Genomic DNA, 17500 nt, shown 5'->3' with positions numbered 1-17500 from the left:
TTACTATTATTATTATTATTATTATTATTATTATTATTATTATTATTATTATTATTATTATTATTATGCTCATCATGTTTGGGCTCATAGTGTGAACAGTATATCCACATCCATGTACTGTCGCTCTGTCACAGAGGAGCCATAAACCCCTCAGGGACGGAGGGAGGGAGGCAGGGAGGGAGGGAGGGAGGCAGGGAGGGAGGGAGGCAGGGAGGGAGGGAGGGAGGCAGGGAGGGAGGGAGGCAGGGAGGGAGGGAGGCAGGGAGGGAGGCAGGGAGGCAGGGAGGGAGGGAGGGAGGCAGGGAGGGAGGCAGGGAGGGAGGGAGGGAGGCAGGGAGGGAGAGAGGCAGGGAGGGAGGCAGGGAGGGAGGCAGGGAGGCAGGGAGGGAGGGAGGGCGGGAGGCAGGGAGGGAGGCAGGGAGGGAGGGAGGGAGGCAGGGAGGGAGAGAGGCAGGGAGGGAGGCAGGGAGGCAGGCAGGGAGGGAGGGAGGCAGGGAGGCAGGCAGGAACAGACAGACAGACAGACAGGCAGACAGACAGACAGGCAGACAGACAGACAGCTGGGGGAGTTACTGAGACCAGGTTGAGGGGGAGGATATTTGTCTTGGTGGCAGAACGTCCCTCCCCCTCTCTGTCTTTCGTCTCCATCAACGCCCCCCCCCCCCTCCCCCCTCGCTGTCTCCCCCTGTCCCTGTCACCCCCTCCCCGTCACTCCCTCCCTGTCTCCCCCTCCCTGTCACTCCCTCCCTCGTCTCCATCACCCCCCCCCCCCTCTCTGTCACTCCCCCCCCCACCCCCTCCATCACCCCCCCACTCCCTGTCTCGGAAAATTGGGGCACTGGGAAGTGTCGGTACATTCAGGATTAACACACACACACACACACACACACATACACACACACACACACACATACACACACATACATACACACACACACACACATACACACACACACACATACACACACACACACACACACACAAACACACAAGCACACGCACACACAAGCGCACACAAGTACACAAGCACAAGCACACACAAGCACACACACTCACACACACATTACTGCAGTGATGAGAATCTCTCGCCCACCAGAGGTTTAAAACACGCACAACTGCAGATATTCACATTCCCCCTAGGCAAACCACACAACCACCGCAGTGTCCAGAGAGAGAGAGGGAGAGAGAGAGGGAGAGAGAGGGAGATAAAGAGAGAGAGAGAGAGAGAGGGTGATAAAGAGAGAGAGAGAGAGAGAGAGAGAGAGAGAGAGAGAGGGGGAGGGAGATAAAGAGAGAGAGAGAGAGAGGGAGAGAGAGAGAGAGAGAGGGAGAGAGAGAGAAAGAAAAAAAGAAACAAAGAAAGAAACAAAGAATGTGAGAAAGAAAGAAAGAAAAAAAAAGAGAGAGAGAGAGGGAACGAGAGGGGGGCGAAACTGTTGCTAGGTAGATACATCGGTGGAGTGGTAGGTAGCGAGGGATGCAGGAGAACGAGAGAGAGAGAGAAAGAAAGGAAGAGAGGAAGAGGGAGGGCAGAGGAAAGTGTGGAGGGAAACAGAGAGAGAAAGAAAAAGGCAGAGATGGAGAGGGAAACCGAACGGATGAAAGAACGCAGGAAAGAGAGAGAGACGCAGAGAGAGAGGGATGAAGAGAGACAGCGACGGGGAGCGCAAAAGAGAGAGAGAACAAAAGAGTGAGCAGGAAAGAGAGAGAGAGAAAGGCGGTGAGTGAGGGAGGGAGGGAGGGGTGTGTCTAAATGAAACATCTCCTCACATGCCACCTCAAATACAGGGCAGGCTGGGTAGGAGGTAGCCAGCCAATCGCAGGACAGGCTCGCTGTGAAGCCCGGAACTGATCTAGGAGCAGTCTCAACCCAACACGTGAGCCTCCTGTCCTCCTGTCCCTACCTCCGCCAGCCTGCCCCGTACCAGAGGTGGCATGAGGAGATGATTCATTTAGAGACTCCCTCCCTCCCTCCCTCCCTCCCTCCCTCTCTCTTCTGCTCACTTGGTGTTCCGTTCGCTCACTCGCTCACCTATCTCTGTATCTCGCTCTGACGAGCCGCGGTGCCTACCTCCACCAGCCGCTCCCTCTCTCTCTCTCCCTCCCTCCCTCCCTCCCTCCCTCCCTCATGTCAACGAGCCCCGCGGCCTACCCCCACCAGCCTCCACCCACCTCCACAGCTCGAAAGTACCACAGCTCCACCTGTCGAGGCTAGGTTAACGCTAACGCTAAAGCTACCAATCGCCATCAGACTGAGCAGGAAAAGCTCATCTCCTGTCGCCGGGGCCCGCCGTTATGTGCACGCGCATCACGTGCACGTACCTGGAGAGAGGGGGGGCGGGACGGTACCCGACTGCCCTGAGGCACTTATGATTATGATGATCATCATAATGTGTGTTTATGATTATCATCCTAATCATAACAGTAAACAATACGTTTTTTCTACTACGCCAATTACGCTGAGGGCACCCGGACGACCGGCCGCGCCCCCCTGGTTGTAGCCGACCGCAAGAGTAGACGCCGTAGAGGGAGGGAGGGAGGGAGGGGTGGTGTGGAACCCTTGGCTTTATAAGCTTTATAACCCCCCAATCTGAGTGTTATAGGCGTGTTATAGCGCAAGAGGACGAGATGGCTGAAACCGGTGAGAAGCTGAAGGAGGGGGGGGCAGTTATATTGAGGATACGCTGTACACACACACACGCACACACGCACGCACACACACACACACACACACACACACACACCTGAGGGGTTAGAGTTTAGTGGTAATGTCCTGTAGAGAGAGCGGGGGGGAGGGGGGCGGGGGGGAGGATTGTGACGGTGTGCGGTGATGACTCTAAACAGATGGACAGGAGGCTATTCCCCAGGCTACCAGCCTTCTGCTCAACACGCAGCCCTGCCAAACTCCATCCTCTACCTCCTCCTCCTCCTCTTTCTCTACCTCCTTTTTCCATCCCCGCTCTGTCTCTTTCGATCTCCCCCCCCCCACCACACCTGCTGTGTACTGTCATCCCCCCTCCTCCCTGCAGCCAACGCTCATCCTTCCCCATCCTCCCAACCCAATTCGCCTCCCTCCTACCCCCACTCCTCCCTCCCTCCTACCCCCACTCCTCCCTCCTACCTCCCTCCTACCCCCACTCCTCCTTCCTACCCCCACTCCTCCCTCCCTCCATCCCTCCCTCCCTCTCCTTTTCCACACCCCCCGCCCTTGCAGAAATGGGTCCCGAGCCAAGCCACGGCTTAATCCGTTACTTTCCCATGTAGAAGTAACCATGACGTTTTTTTCCCCTCCGTCCCTCCACCCCTCCACCCCTCCATCCCTCGCTCCTGTGTCGGGCCGAGGGCCAGTCGTCCTCGGCGCGCGGGGTGGGGCTGGCGGCCAAAAAACGCACAGCAACAACTCTGGCTCTTAGCGTGGAGGCGAAAAAGAAGTAGGCTACATTAGATTAGCGTAGCATCTAGGGAACGACATTAGGTTAGCTTGGCAGCGCGGGGCGACTGGCCGCGTTAGATTCTCACACCCCTCCCGAGGAGGAGTGTGGACAGCCGGCCGAGCGGCGATGATGAAAGAGAGGGGGGGCTGGAAAGGGCCTAAAATCACTGGTTAGCTAGGATGCTAACTGGGGCTTTTTTTTTTTTTACCACAGCCAAAAATGCTAGCTCCCGGCTAGCTCAGACACAGCTCAGGAAGAACAGACTGTCCTGGTCTAGAGGTAGGGCGTGGGCCTCGCAGCAGTCGGTCACACTGAAGGGAACAGGTGGAAAAATACAGGGCCTGTGTGTGTGTGTGTGTGTGTGTGTGTGTGAGTGTGTGAGTGTGTGTGTGTGAGAGTGTGTGAGTGTGTGAGGGTGTGTGTGCTTATGTGTGTGTGTGTGTGTGTGTGTGTGTGTGTGTATGCGTGTGTGAGTGTGTGTGTGTAAGAGTGTGTGCGCTTATGTGTGTGTGTGTGTGTGTGTGTGAGTATGCGTGTGAGAGTGTGTGTGTGTGTGTGTGTGAGAGAGAGTGTGTGCGTGTGCGTGTGCGTGTGCACGTGCGCCCAGGTGTGAATATGCTTACACAACTGGACAGGAGGGATATCAAGAGGAAAAGGAGGAGGAGCTTAAAGAAGTAAACAACACACTTGCTGTCCAGGTGATTGGAGCAGCTATCATCTCGTCAAATGTCCAGAGTCACCCCCCTACTCATACCTCTGAGTCTACCTTTAAACAGCGCCACGTCTGAGGAACAGCTGTCATGCTCCCATGGCCTCAAACAACCCCAAGTTTGAAGGACGAAAGTTTGAAATAATCTTTCTGGTCTGACACGTCAAGCATGGTCATTGGCTGTCCTGTCACACACACACACACACACACAGACAGACACACACACACACACACACACACACACACACACACTCACTCACTCACCTCTGATGATGGCCAGCTTGGCGGTGACGGCCACCTCTCCCTCGGTGTTGCGGGCGACACACTCGTAGACGTTCTCGTCCCGCGGCGCTCTGAGTGGCTGGATCCTCAGCACCGCCCCCGCCCCCTCGTCAAACTCTATCGTCTGATTGGAGGATCAGCCGGGGGGGGGAACCAGGAAGAAGTCCAAAAAAGAAAAGCCGGTCAGATCAGTATATGGATTCGACAATCGAAACACTGTAATATAATATACAGTACCGGTCAAAAGTTTAGACACACTTCCCTATTTAATTGAATAGTGTGTCCAAACTTTTGACTGGTACTGTATATATATATATATAGAGGCCATTTAGCTGACGCTTTTATCCAAAGCGACTTACGCTGTAGTGAGTGCACACATTTGCATACATTTGCATACACGCTCTACCCACCGATCCACAGAGGAGCAACGTGTCTCTAAAAACACAACGACAAGGATCTGGACACGGCTAGACACAAACACACAGTCTCAGGCCACTGCCTGTACAGTATGGCAGCGACGGACTCTCCGTTGGGACTGTCCGCTAAGCTCTTTGGCGACAGGGCTAGGCCAAGGGTCAAGGCCAGGGGTCAAGGCCGCCCGGGGCCGGTTGCATAAAGATACATGCAGTCTTAGGGCCGGTTTCACAGACAAGGCTTAAGCCTAGTCCTGGAGTAAATCACACTTTCAATGTAAAATCTCCATTGAAGATGCTTTTTAGTCCAGGATTAGGCTTAAGCCTTGTCTGTGAAACTGGCCCTTAGACTTAGATCTCACTTTAAGTCAGTTTTGCTATAGACTCTAAAATGTTCCTGTTGCATAAAGCTCACCTGTGAGTGACTCAAGTAAGACTGAGTAACTAAGATAGCCTGTCACACAATGCATTCTAGGTAAAATAAGACACTTGACAAAAAAAAAGAAGAAGGCCGTAACAGCTCCACCTAGCTACACCTAGTGGCGGAAGATCTGAGAGATCAACTCCCTTTTCTTCTGCTGAAAACGTACGTATATTGGAGGAATATAACGTGGAGAAAAATATACTGCTTAGCAGTTTTAACCAGTGAAGTAGTTTACCAGGCTGGAGTTGTTAGCTAGCTACTAGCCCTGACTCGTTCCCATAGCAACACAGCTCTTAAATCAAGCTTAGCCAGCTTTCTAACCTCAAAATAAGTCATTCTTATTTTTTATGCAACAGGCAGCCTTAATTAGACTGGTCTAACCTGAGAATATAAGACTAGACTAAGGCTTAGAGCAGTCTTAATCTATGTTTATGCAACTGGCCCCAGAGGACAAGGCCAGGGGTCAGGGGTCAAGGCCTCACCTCGATGCGCTGGGAGTTGACCTTCTTCCCCTTCTTGTTCCAGTTGACGGTGGGCTTGGGGTCGCCAGACGCCTGACACACGAACGACGCCACGCCCCCGGACACCCCGATCTGGTCCCCGGGGGTCTTGGTGAACCTGGGGGCGGCTGGAGAGAGAAAGAGAGAGAGAGAGAGAGACAGAGAGAGAGAGAGAGAGAGAGAGAGAGAGAGAGAGAGAGAGAGAGAGAGAGAGAGAGAGAGAGACAGAGAGAGAGAGAGAGAGAGAGACAGAGAGAGAGACAGAGAGACAGGAGAATTAAAGGTCATATATTAGGAAAAGCTGACTTTTTCCACTGCTGGTGCACATACATTTGGGTCTCTGATGGGCCTACTAACTGTACCACAAACTGTTAAATAAGTTCCCTATTGCCGATCAACAAGCTCAGTCATCAACCGGGCCAAACTCACACGCATCACCAACACTGCTGCCAGGAGAATTGGACTCCCCACACCCAACCTCACAGCACTAAACAACAGGGCCATCTCACGCATCACAACCACAATAGAACAGGACATCACCCACCCACTCAATATGTACCTCGCCCCACTGCCATCCGGGCGTAGGTACAGAATGCTAAGGTGCAAAAGGGCTTGCTTCGGCAAAAGCCTGATCCCCGCAGCCATTGTTGCCTTAACCAGATCTTATCCACCTCATTTTTCTGGTTTTCTGCTCGAAATGACATGCCCACAGTGAATATAGAATATCTCCACAATCACAAGGGCCTTCATAATGATCTTGTTATCAACAACAACACCTGTGGGGTGGCTGTAGAAGTGTCAGAATCAAAATCTATGTTACTGTGTCAGAGTAAATAGAGCTAGAACATTATAAAACATCTCAAATTCAGTCTCTGCCTAAAAAAACAACAGCTTTTACAGTGAATATCACCTTGGAAACCTGATGACGAAGCCCAAATCATCTAGGAATCAGTACTCCAGGGTCTTATTAGTACTTGTGCCAAAGTCGATGCTAGTAATGTGAGCAAATGCAACTTTGTACCTGTTTTAGTACAGGTATGTTTAGGTGGACACCTATATGTTTAGGCCATTTGGAGATATTTTGGCACCATCTTTGACCTTTGACCTTTCTCATGTATCAGATTTCTTTTTTGGGGGGGGATTTTTTTGGGTTGGCCGACCAATGGTATGGAAATTCGGCGTTGAAACCGGACATGACACATTCTCCAGTTGGAGAAAACTGGATGTGACTTAGGCCGTGTTTACCGTCTCGGAAAAAAAATGGTGGCATCGTATAGCATGCAAAGTTGTGAAACAAATGTGATATCGATGAAGAGAATTGATCGAGGTAAACTCTTTATATCACTTCGGATCCACCTGTGGGTCCGTTGGCTCCTATTTAAATAATAGATCGCGCTGAGTGTGTGTACTTGTGTATCTGTCATGTGTAGTACTGTCTGTTGTTGTCTGAGTTATATGGTGTTGTATGTATATATGTATACTGTACAGTGGTGTGAAAATGAGTTTCCCCCTAGAGACAATAAATCTAATCTAATCTAATCTATTTGGCTAGGCTACCTATTCCAGAAGAACATGCGATTCAACAAGTCATTCAGATTTGCCTCTCTTTCCTACGTCACAGTGGGGTCTCATTAGAATTACACCGCCCACGGCAGCACTGTCAGTTTGTTTTGTTGGAGAGATAAACAAGAAACGTTGTCTCGGCTAGATGGGAAAAAATGATATCACAAGAGGGATGGAATTAGATGGTACACATGTTAGGTTTACTGTGGATATTAAAACTAAATTACGAGTTGTGAGAGGAGTTTTAATGTAAGGTATGTTAATCTGTTAATCTTAAACCAAGCAACAAAAAACAAACAAAAATGAACAAAACAAAGAGTTTTCACAATGCTTCTTTTTTTTTTTCATTGAAAACAAGAAGTGGTGGTGGGCCCCCCAAAGAATGCAGTACTAGCTATACTGTAGGCAGGGTTAGGGTTAGGTCACTGCAGTACTAGCTATACTGTAGGCAGGGGACTGACGTTAAGATTCTAGTCATAATCTGCATTTTTAGTCATGTCGCATTCAGAAGGTGCCTTAAAATGCTGCCTGCTAAGGTGCCTTCATTAGGCCAGTTTTGAAGGCACCATACCATCCATCCTTTTCCAGGTAGGCTATATAAATAAATAAAAGAGAAATAAAATAAAATAAAATAAAATATATACATATGTTTAATGGCGGATGGAAATCTGAGTCTGAGAGCAGTGAAAATGGAGAGAGAGGGGGTGGAGAAAGAGAGAGGGATGGCAGAGAGAGAAAGGAAGGGGAGAGAGAGAGAGATAACAAAGAGAGAGAGAGGGGTGGGTGTCCAGGTGATTGTAACAGCTATCATCAAAGTACAGAGTTAAGGGGCGCTTAGGTGGCGTAGCGGGTTAAGCGTTGACCATGTAACCGCAGGGTCCCCGGTTCGATTCCGGCCGGGGACATATCCTGAATGTCATCCCTCCTCTCTCTCTCACCCATCCTTCCTGTCTAAATCTCTACTGGATCTGTCAATAAAAATGAAAAATATGAGTGGGACTGAAAAAAAGCACAGAGTTAAAGAGTTGCCCCCCTACTTTGTGGTGATGTCATACCTCTGAGTCTACCTGTTAACAGCGCCACGTCTGAGTAACAGCTGTCATGCTCCCATGGCCTTAAACAACCCCAAGTTTGAAGGACGCATAATCTTTCTGCTCTGACACCTCAAGCATGGTCATTGGCTGTGTGCTGCAATGTTCCCTTGAGGACACCTGTTAAAGTTCCCATGTATTGGTTCACCAGGACCAGGGTGAATATAAAGAAGGGGTCTCAGCCTAGTAGGCTACATTAGTTCTGAAGAGACGTGGTTTCAGAATGAGGGGTGCTGTAGCTCTACTAGTGTTGCTGTTCTGTCTGTCTGGGTCAGGGGCTCAGGGAGAGGGTGGGGGGGTCAGAGAGAATGACATCCCTCAACTGGGTCATGGGGTAGATGGAGATGAGCTGATGATAGCTGATATCTGGGATGAGCTGAAAGACCTGAGAGACATGGCGGTGGAACAGAGAGTGCAGTTGAAGAACATGGAGACCAGAGTGACCACCAGTGAGAGCCAGGTGGACGACCTGAAGAGAGAGAATGCAGCTCAAGCAGCAGAGCTGTCAGTGATGGAGAGTCAAAGCCAGCGAGGGTCAGGTGACTGAATTGAGAGGAGAGATGGTGGATCTGATAGTAGAGCTGAGTGTCACTAAGGCTGAAGTGCAGGTCCACAAGAACAAGGTTGAGGACCTGGAGACAGAGAATGCAGCATTGGTGTCCAGAGTGACAGCCAGCGAGGGTCAAGTAGAGGAGGTGAAGACAGAGAACGTAATTTTGGTGGCCAGAGTGTCAGCCAGCGAGGGTCAGGTGGAGGAGCTGAAGAGAGTGAATGAAGAGAGACCAAAGGTGGCGTTCTCTGCTGGGTTAGGTGCTCCAATAGGACCTGTCTCTGGTGATACCCCTGTGGTCTACAAAAATGTCATCACCAACATCGGCCAAGCCTACAGCCCAATCACAGGAGCCTTCAGAGCACCAGTGAGAGGAGTCTACTACTTCAGATTCACCGCCTTTGAAAACAACTCAGACTCAGGCATTCCTGTGTGGTTGATTAAAAATGACCTGAAGATGCTGGCTGTATCACAGCGCACTAATGCAGGGAATCAGAATGTATCCTGTGGGTTGACTCTACAGCTGGAGGAGGGAGACTTGGTCTACATGTGCCTCCAATCAAACTACAGCCTCTATGATGATCTCTATCGTAATCGCAACACCTTCAGTGGCTTCCTGCTCTTCCCTGTGTGAAGAGAAGCTGTCCTGATGAATTCAGATGAAAAGTGTTTAGAGTTCCAAGAGCTTCTAATGTTCCTCTGACAACTTCTAATTAAACATGATCTTAAGAAAGAAATAAAATAAATGGTGTCTCGTATTTTATATATATATATATATATATATTTTGGTAAGACATTTACTGTTGCATAGATATCCATAATAAAAATACTAGGATGAATATGTTAGAGGTAGTTACGCTCGGTCTGTCTTTCATTTCATAAATTACCTAGCTAGCAAAATGTTAGTGACGGTTAGCTAGTTTCAGCTGCTGAAGCTGCTAGCGTGAGACGGTCAGCTGTCAGTTAAACAGTTGAGCCTCGTATTGCTGCCATTTTACGCCATCAGTTTGGTTGTTTGTTTCCTTTGTTCTGCTCTTACAAATAGGCAATACGAGTCAACTGGGTTAGCTAGCTAGGTACCGTTAGCTGTCTTGTCCAGCCAGTATCCATCTCATCTCAAGTTCTCAAGTGCAAAGAAAGAGGTGTTCCTCCGGCCTCTCTTCTTGAGCACTACTACAGGACGTTAGCTAACTTAGCCAAACAACCTCAGGAGTGGAGCGTGGGGAGTAGCAGCTCATTAGCATTTAAAGCTACAGACACAAAAACAGCCCGTTGAGAAAAGGGCTGAAAAAGAGGGGTATTGAGGCATGCTAGAATGCCTTTAGATTCAAATCGGAGTGGTATTTTCAGCAAAAAACTTCAAAGACATGTTTTGGGAAGCCCAGAGACCTATATTAACGTAACTGAAAAAGAGTATAATATGAGACCTTTAAAATAAGGAGCTGAGAAAAGGGACCGAAGTGGACGAAATAGACAAGCCCACAACCCCTTAAAACCCAGAACCCTAATCGTTATCGACCAGAACCGAACTCCACCACAAATAACCCCCCGCTCGAGTCACCAGACCCTGTGGATGGACACACACACACACAGGAGTGACTCACCAGTAGCTCAAACTGTCAGTGTGTGGTCGACTTTGTTGTGAGGCGCGTTATCGTTACCGCGCTCACTTCCTGGATAGCCATCTAGAGGGCATCGTGAAGGACTTCCTGCCTGTCATAAATAAAAGATGTGCTCTGGCATCAGAGAAGCAGTACTCTTCTTCTTCTTCTTCTTCTTCTTCTTCTTCTTCTTCTTCGCAGTCTCTGAGGACACGCTACTACTGTGCAGGTTGCCATGACACACGGGTGTTACACGGGTGGGAGAGGTGTCGGGCTGGAAGCGCGTAGGAGATAATTGTGTTTAAATATATTAATATCGTACCAGACGTATTCTGCCACCGCCCGCACCAGAAGACTATTTCAGGAGCACCAATCAGGTTTTGAATGATGACAAAGAAGAGATATGACTTCATGAATATTATGAGCTCGGGAGCGTCTCTGGTAGGAGGTGGAGGGTGTGTGCTGTGCTTGGGGGTAGAACGGTGGGGCCTCTTCTTTCTGTTGTTATTACTGATCCCAATTGAAAATCAATCCCAGGCGCAGAGTATATCTATACATTTCCACTGTGGCAGAATCAATTCCATCAAGGTATTTCACGTCTCATCACTCTCTGTACAGTTCCTACCTCCCTCCCTCTCTTTCTCTCTTTCTCTTTCTCTCCCTGTCTTCCTCTCTCTGTCCAGAGTTCTATCCCTCTGCGTCGGTGGCCTGTTGCCATGGCAGCCGGTTCAACTCCTCCTCAGCTGTGGAATCAGTTCTATCCATCAGGGTGAAGTCGGCCTGACCCTCACCATAGCAACATCCCTCTCCCTCCCTCCCTCCCTCCCTCCCTCCCTCCCTCCCTCCCTCCCTCCCTCCCTCCCTCCCACCCACCCACTCTCCCTCTAGCTGGGCGAGGTCTTGCATCAACTGTGTGTTGGTGCAGATTGTCTCTAGAGAGACAGCAGCCCAAAAAAATCCCTCCAAAAGTCATTGACGGCTCTCTTGCTTTTTTAAAACCCCCCACTGCCCCCCCCCCCTCCCCCGTCCCCAACTGCTAACTTCACACTTCAATGGATAACCGTCACACGGGCCACCTGCAAGCTTGAGGTAAAGTGCTTCAGCAGAGAGTCCAAAATAACACCATGTCCAAACCCAGAGTGCATTAGGACTCCCTCAACCATACAGGACATGTCCGTGTCAGGAGGGAAGAGTTCTGACTTTGCTGTTGTTAAAAAAAGGACAACGGCCTGGCTTTGGAAGACACAAACAACGTTTCACCGTGGAACAACAGCGAGTCAAAAGGGATAGAGTGTGTCTGCTGGGGTTGATTTGGGGGTGTCAGATACGAACTGGGGTTGTGTTTCTGCATTGACTGTCATTTCTTTTTCGAGTCAAAAGGGATAGAGATGTCTGCTGGGATTGATTTGGGGGAGTCAAATAGAAACCGGGGTTGCGTTTCTGCATTGACTGGCATTCTCCAAAAAACAACGTTTCTCGTTTCATCGCCTCTGCAGGCTTGTGCTTTTCTCCCCCAGCACATTATTAAGAACTAGGTGGAAAGATTGGAGCTTATTTTTTTTAAAATCCTATGCGGATCTCCATCTCAGGGGGATTGTTCTGATATATGTAGAACTCATGCCTCTGGTTCTATAGATCTTTGATGAGCCCAGACAGACAGACAGACAGACAGACAGACAGAATCTGGGCAGCAGTCGCTGTTTTTCCTGTGAATTTCTTTGAATTATTTCTCGGGTTCGATAGAACCGCCCTGTTAAGAATAGGTTTCAGTCTGTGGCTGACAGCAGGATATCATTTCACGCACAACATGACTACTACCACTATGCTGTTAGAAGGAAACACCGGTGGGTGGTGAATAGCCATTAAACGCTAGGAGCCGTGTCCTGTTTATGTGTCAGTGGAGAGCAGGGCGGCTTATTTTGATAAACCTCGCGAGATGTTTTTTCCTTTAGCGACATTGATGGAATACCCCCCAGGTGGGTGTTAGATCCCAATGCATTTCGCTATGTCAATCAGGGCTGTATGGAAAAGCAGGCGACAAATAGAACGTGATTAAGATACTGTGTGAAGCGTTGTCGTCATCGCCATCATAGTCATCAGCGTTATTATCGTCATCATTGTTATCATAGTCATCATTGTTACCATAGTCATCATCATCATTGTTATCATAGTCATCATTGTTATCATAGTCATCATTGTTATCATTGTTATCATTGTTATCATTGTTATCATAGTCATAGTCATCATCGTTATCATAGTCATCATTGTTACCATAGTCATCATCGTCATCATAGTCATCATCGTCATCATTGTTATCATAGTCATCATCGTTATCATAGTAATCATTGTCATCATAGTCATCATTGTTACCATAGTCATCATCGTTATCATAGTCATCATCGTTATCATAGTCATCATTGTTATCATAATCATCATTGTTACCATAGTCATCATCGTCATCATAGTCATCATCGTCATCATTGTTATCATAGTCATCACGGTTATCATAGTCATCAAGGTTATCATCATTATCATGATCAAGCCCATCATACAGGAGGGGGGGTGCAGGATCCCATACCACATCAGGGCACCCCCCCCCCCCCCCCCCACAACCACCTTCAGAGTTAAAACACCGCCCTGGGCAATCATGATGACAACAACCTTTTTTTTTCGTTTAACCCCCAAAAAAGAGCGAATGTGCGTTTGAAACCTTGAGACTGAATACAAGGGGAGATTACGGACTCGATCTGTCCCACAATATCAGACAATATCAGACAATATCAGAGTCGTGAGCCGCGGTTGGACGAGAGGACAGCGTGGGAGTAACGAACGAGCGTGTGCGCTACAGTGTTTTCTCTCCTCATAAAGGTCATCTAACTGTTTCTCTCTGTTGTATTTTCGGGGCAGCAACATAAGTTAACAGCATAATTGCGATGTGCTCCGAACTCCCCTGTCTCCACTTATGAGTGTATAGGACACGGCGTCTGGGGACGTATGAATAAAAGGTGATGGCTGATGAGAACGTGCTGATGTCCTCTCACAGCCTATCAGCAAGGTAACAACAGAACGTAGACCCTGACAGGGCTGGTTAGACTCCCACTGACACACACACACACACACACACACACACACCCCCACACACTATAGCTGACCTACATAACTCAGAGTCACAGTACAACTTTTAATCAGTTAGCTGACAGAGAAAGAGAGAGAGAAAGGGAGAGAGAGAGAGAGAGAAAGAGAAAGAGAGAGAGAGAAAAGTTAGCGAGAAAGTGAGGGCTGAGAAAAAGGGAGGGCTAGATATTGGACCTCTGTGCTAAGATAAACAAACCGATAGACTGAGAGAGACGCACCGAAAAAGCCAGACTGGCCGCCGCAGACAGACAGGCAGACCCATCCAGTATCCGTAGACAGACAGGCAGACCCATACAGTATCAGTAGACAGACAGGCAGACCTGTCCAGTATCATTAGACAGACAGGCAGACCCATCCAGTATCCGTAGACAGACAGGCAGACCCATACAGTATCAGTAGACAGATAGGCAGACCCTTCCAGTATCATTAGACAGACAGACAGGCAGACCCATACAGTATCCGTAGACAGACAGACAGGCAGACCCATACAGTATCAGTAGACACACAGACAGACCCATACAGTATCAGTAGCGTATTGAGTTCCATACCTGAGGCCTCACAGACGCCACTCAGAGAGGTGGTCAGCAGGAGCACCAGGGGCAGCAGCAGACAGGGGGGCGCGAGGCTGAGGCCGTACCCAGGGAGAGGCACCCTGGGCTGGGCTAGGATCCCTCCAGGCCTGGGGAGGGACATGGTGCCACCGGTGGCTGGGTCTGGAGGTGGGGAAGTCGGACAGGACTTCACTCGACAGGGCTTGGCACTCTGTGGGGGGGTCATATAGAAAAACACACGTAGAAGGAGTGTTAACACTAGAACAGCCATGCCTATTTGACCCACTATAAGAGGGGGGGTCAAATGAACATAGTATTTACAATGGGAAGCTGCTATTTACACACAACCTTGTAAATTAGCCTGCCTCCTACACAAAACAACTTAATAGCTTTATACTAACTTGTGTGATTTAGAAAATGTAAGATACACTGAGTGGTAGAACGCACATATCTAGGAAAAGTCATGAAAGGAGGGTCCTGAAATCGCTGCCTGAGTGCAAAGATATACAGTATATATATTTTTAAATTACTCACAGACCCCACCCATGGCTGTTCTAGTGTTAAATAATGAGATTGTTTTATTTTACATTTAAAAAAAATGTAATATATATATTACTGAGGATATTCCCCCCCCCCCCTCCATTTTTTAAGACGATACAATGAAGACTTCCAAAACATGCGTGGTGTTACATAGGGGTTATGTTCCACATGAAGGGCAGCGTGAATGCATGTTAATACGGGATTAGGCCCTGTTTTGGCCAACACACTTCTGACTCTGGATCAGCAGTTGGAGCAACACAGGGGCAACACAGGCTCACAGCAGAACAATAGAAGGGCCTCCACTACCACACACACGTCCAGAAACAACAACTACAACTAGAAAGCTAGTGAAGCTACTTTTGTTTCCTCAAAGGTAAGCCCACACCTTTTTGGCGTCTTATTGATCATACCCCTCACTAGGCATCGCACACTTGGGGGCGGCTGTGGCGCAGGAGGTAGAGCCGGCATCAAATGATCGCAAGGTTGGCAGATCGGCGGTTCGAGCCCCGGCTGGCCACATGCCGAAGTGTCCTTGGGCAAGACACTTAACCCCGAATTGCTCCAAATGAGCGGGGCCGGCGCCTTGCATGGTAGCTTGCCAGCCATTTGTGTGTGTGAATGGGTGAATGAGAGGCCATTGTAAAGCACTTTGGAATAAGGCGCTATATGAGTCAGTCTGTTTACCATTTACCATTTTCTGTCGCTGCCCCCGAGCTGTGGAACAGCCTTCCACCAGTCCTCCGATGCTCTGATACTCTCAACACATTCAACACCAGACTCAAGCTGTACCTGTTCAGACTGGCCTTCCTACAGCACGACTAACACCATCCCCCATAGCTCCCTTTTTGTTTGCTGTGTTTCTTTTTGTTGTTTATCGTCCTGCTTCTCTTTTTATTTTTATTCTTCCTTCTGTACAGTGTCCTTGAGTTTAAGAAAGGCGCTTTTAAATGAAATCTATTATTATTTTTATCATCTTCTTTTCTTTTTTTTTTTACATTCTCTCCCAGTTTTCATAAGCATAAATGTATGTAAAGCTCTTGAACTCATACTGTGTAATTCCAGTTATGGCAATGACTATTCATCATTCTCCGTATAAACCCCTGCTCTACCGACCACTACCGATCGCCCTGTTTGCAAAACTGCTCGGACATAAGTGTGTAATAAATGCAATGATGATAATCCTAAATGATGGAACCGCAGTGGGAAACACACTTAAACAAAGAGGATCCGCGAGATTGTGTGAACTTGAGTGCCGTGCAAGATTCAATAAGAGCAAAATGTACATTATCTTTCACTCAGAATCTCCCTCATAATAGATGTCCTCTACCGTGGTTAATCTCCACCCAGACTGCTCACATACGCACGAACACACACATGCGTGCAAGCACACACACACACACGCGCACACACACACACGCACGCACGCACGCACGCACGCACGCACGCACGCACGCACGCACGCACGCACGCACGCACGCACGCACACACACACACACACACACACACACACTGAGAGTCCGGGGGCATTATTCAGCTCTGACAGGCTAGCAAGAGATTCAGACGAGCTGTGCAGAAGGTCCACATCCAGCAGTCAATATCTCCTTAGTCCCATCGATCCCTCCATCCCTCCTTCCCGAGCCTTTCGCCTCCTTCCCTCCTTCCCTCCATCCCGCCCGGTGTGTGAGGACGCAGGTGTGAAGCCAAATGAGCCGGGGCCCTTTGTTCACCTGCTCAATATCACACACACATTTTCCATCCCTTCAAATACCAATATAGACAACAACACACACACACACAAACACACACACACCACAAATTCCACACACACACACACACACACACACACACACACACAGCACAAATTCCACACACACACACACACACACACACACACCACAAAGACCACACACACTCACACACACACACACACACACACACGCACACACACACACACACAACACACACACACACACACACACACACACACACACACACACACACACACACACACGTGTGATAAAGGTTATCTACAGTTCCCCCTGGCCCGAGCCGAAAGAGCTAAATATACGGTTACTTAACACCGCCACTTCCTCCTCCCGTTTCCAGTCTGGAGGGGTTATCCAGCGTTATCAAATCTCTTATCGGGGGTAATGACATTAGCGTTAGCGTCTCTCCAGCATCCCCAAAAATAAAACGGTCTAAAAACACATCTGTCTCTCTATACGCCCCACCGTAAACATTTTCGAGCCCTGCTTCTTATCTCCCAGCTCCCAGAGTGTGAGAGTGTGTTCCTAATAGATAGGGAATAGAAAAGCTTTCAGCGCCCCCCCCCCCCCCCCCACCACCGGTGCCCCCCCCCGGCGTTTTTTTCTCCCAATTCAATAACACGATTGCGCGGACAGGAAACCAGATCTGGGCTCGCCGAAGCGTCATTCTGCAGAGTATCAAGTCAACTGGTCCCTCTTAAAGAAACTCAATTTGTCAAACGAACGGAGGATTTAACTAACGGACGGCGCGTCGTGCGGTCATGTGACAGCGCTGTGCGACAGGGGGGGGGGGAGGTGCAGCCGTCGAGGAGGAGCAGGAGGAGGAGTCAGGTACCGGTATGTCCTCGCGTCCTTGTCCTTGTGTGTCCTGGGTTGAACCCCCCCCGCCAGCCAGCCCACGGCCCCCGTGTCTGATCCCGCTCGATAAAACCCTTATCCTC

The 17500-nt window shown here is 49.0% G+C and overlaps 1 protein-coding gene across 1 annotated transcript in view; it reads right to left on the bottom strand.

Annotated features, from left to right (window-relative positions):
- Positions 1-5942, bottom strand: part of LOC308171716 (receptor-type tyrosine-protein phosphatase S-like) — a gene marked incomplete at both ends in the record, with an annotated part of 66166 nt that extends 60224 nt beyond the window's left edge. The window contains 2 exon segments of the mRNA XM_080546588.1: positions 4408-4549; positions 5745-5942. Coding sequence (XP_080402714.1) covers positions 4408-4549; positions 5745-5942 — 340 coding nt within the window.
- Positions 5943-17500: the final 11558 nt, after the last annotated feature.

This window comes from Nansenia antarctica (genome assembly GCF_963989245.1).
Source record: "Nansenia antarctica genome assembly, chromosome: 16".
NCBI classification, from domain to species: Eukaryota; Metazoa; Chordata; class Actinopteri; order Argentiniformes; family Microstomatidae; genus Nansenia; species Nansenia antarctica.
This window is presented reverse-complemented; position numbering and strand designations above follow the sequence as displayed.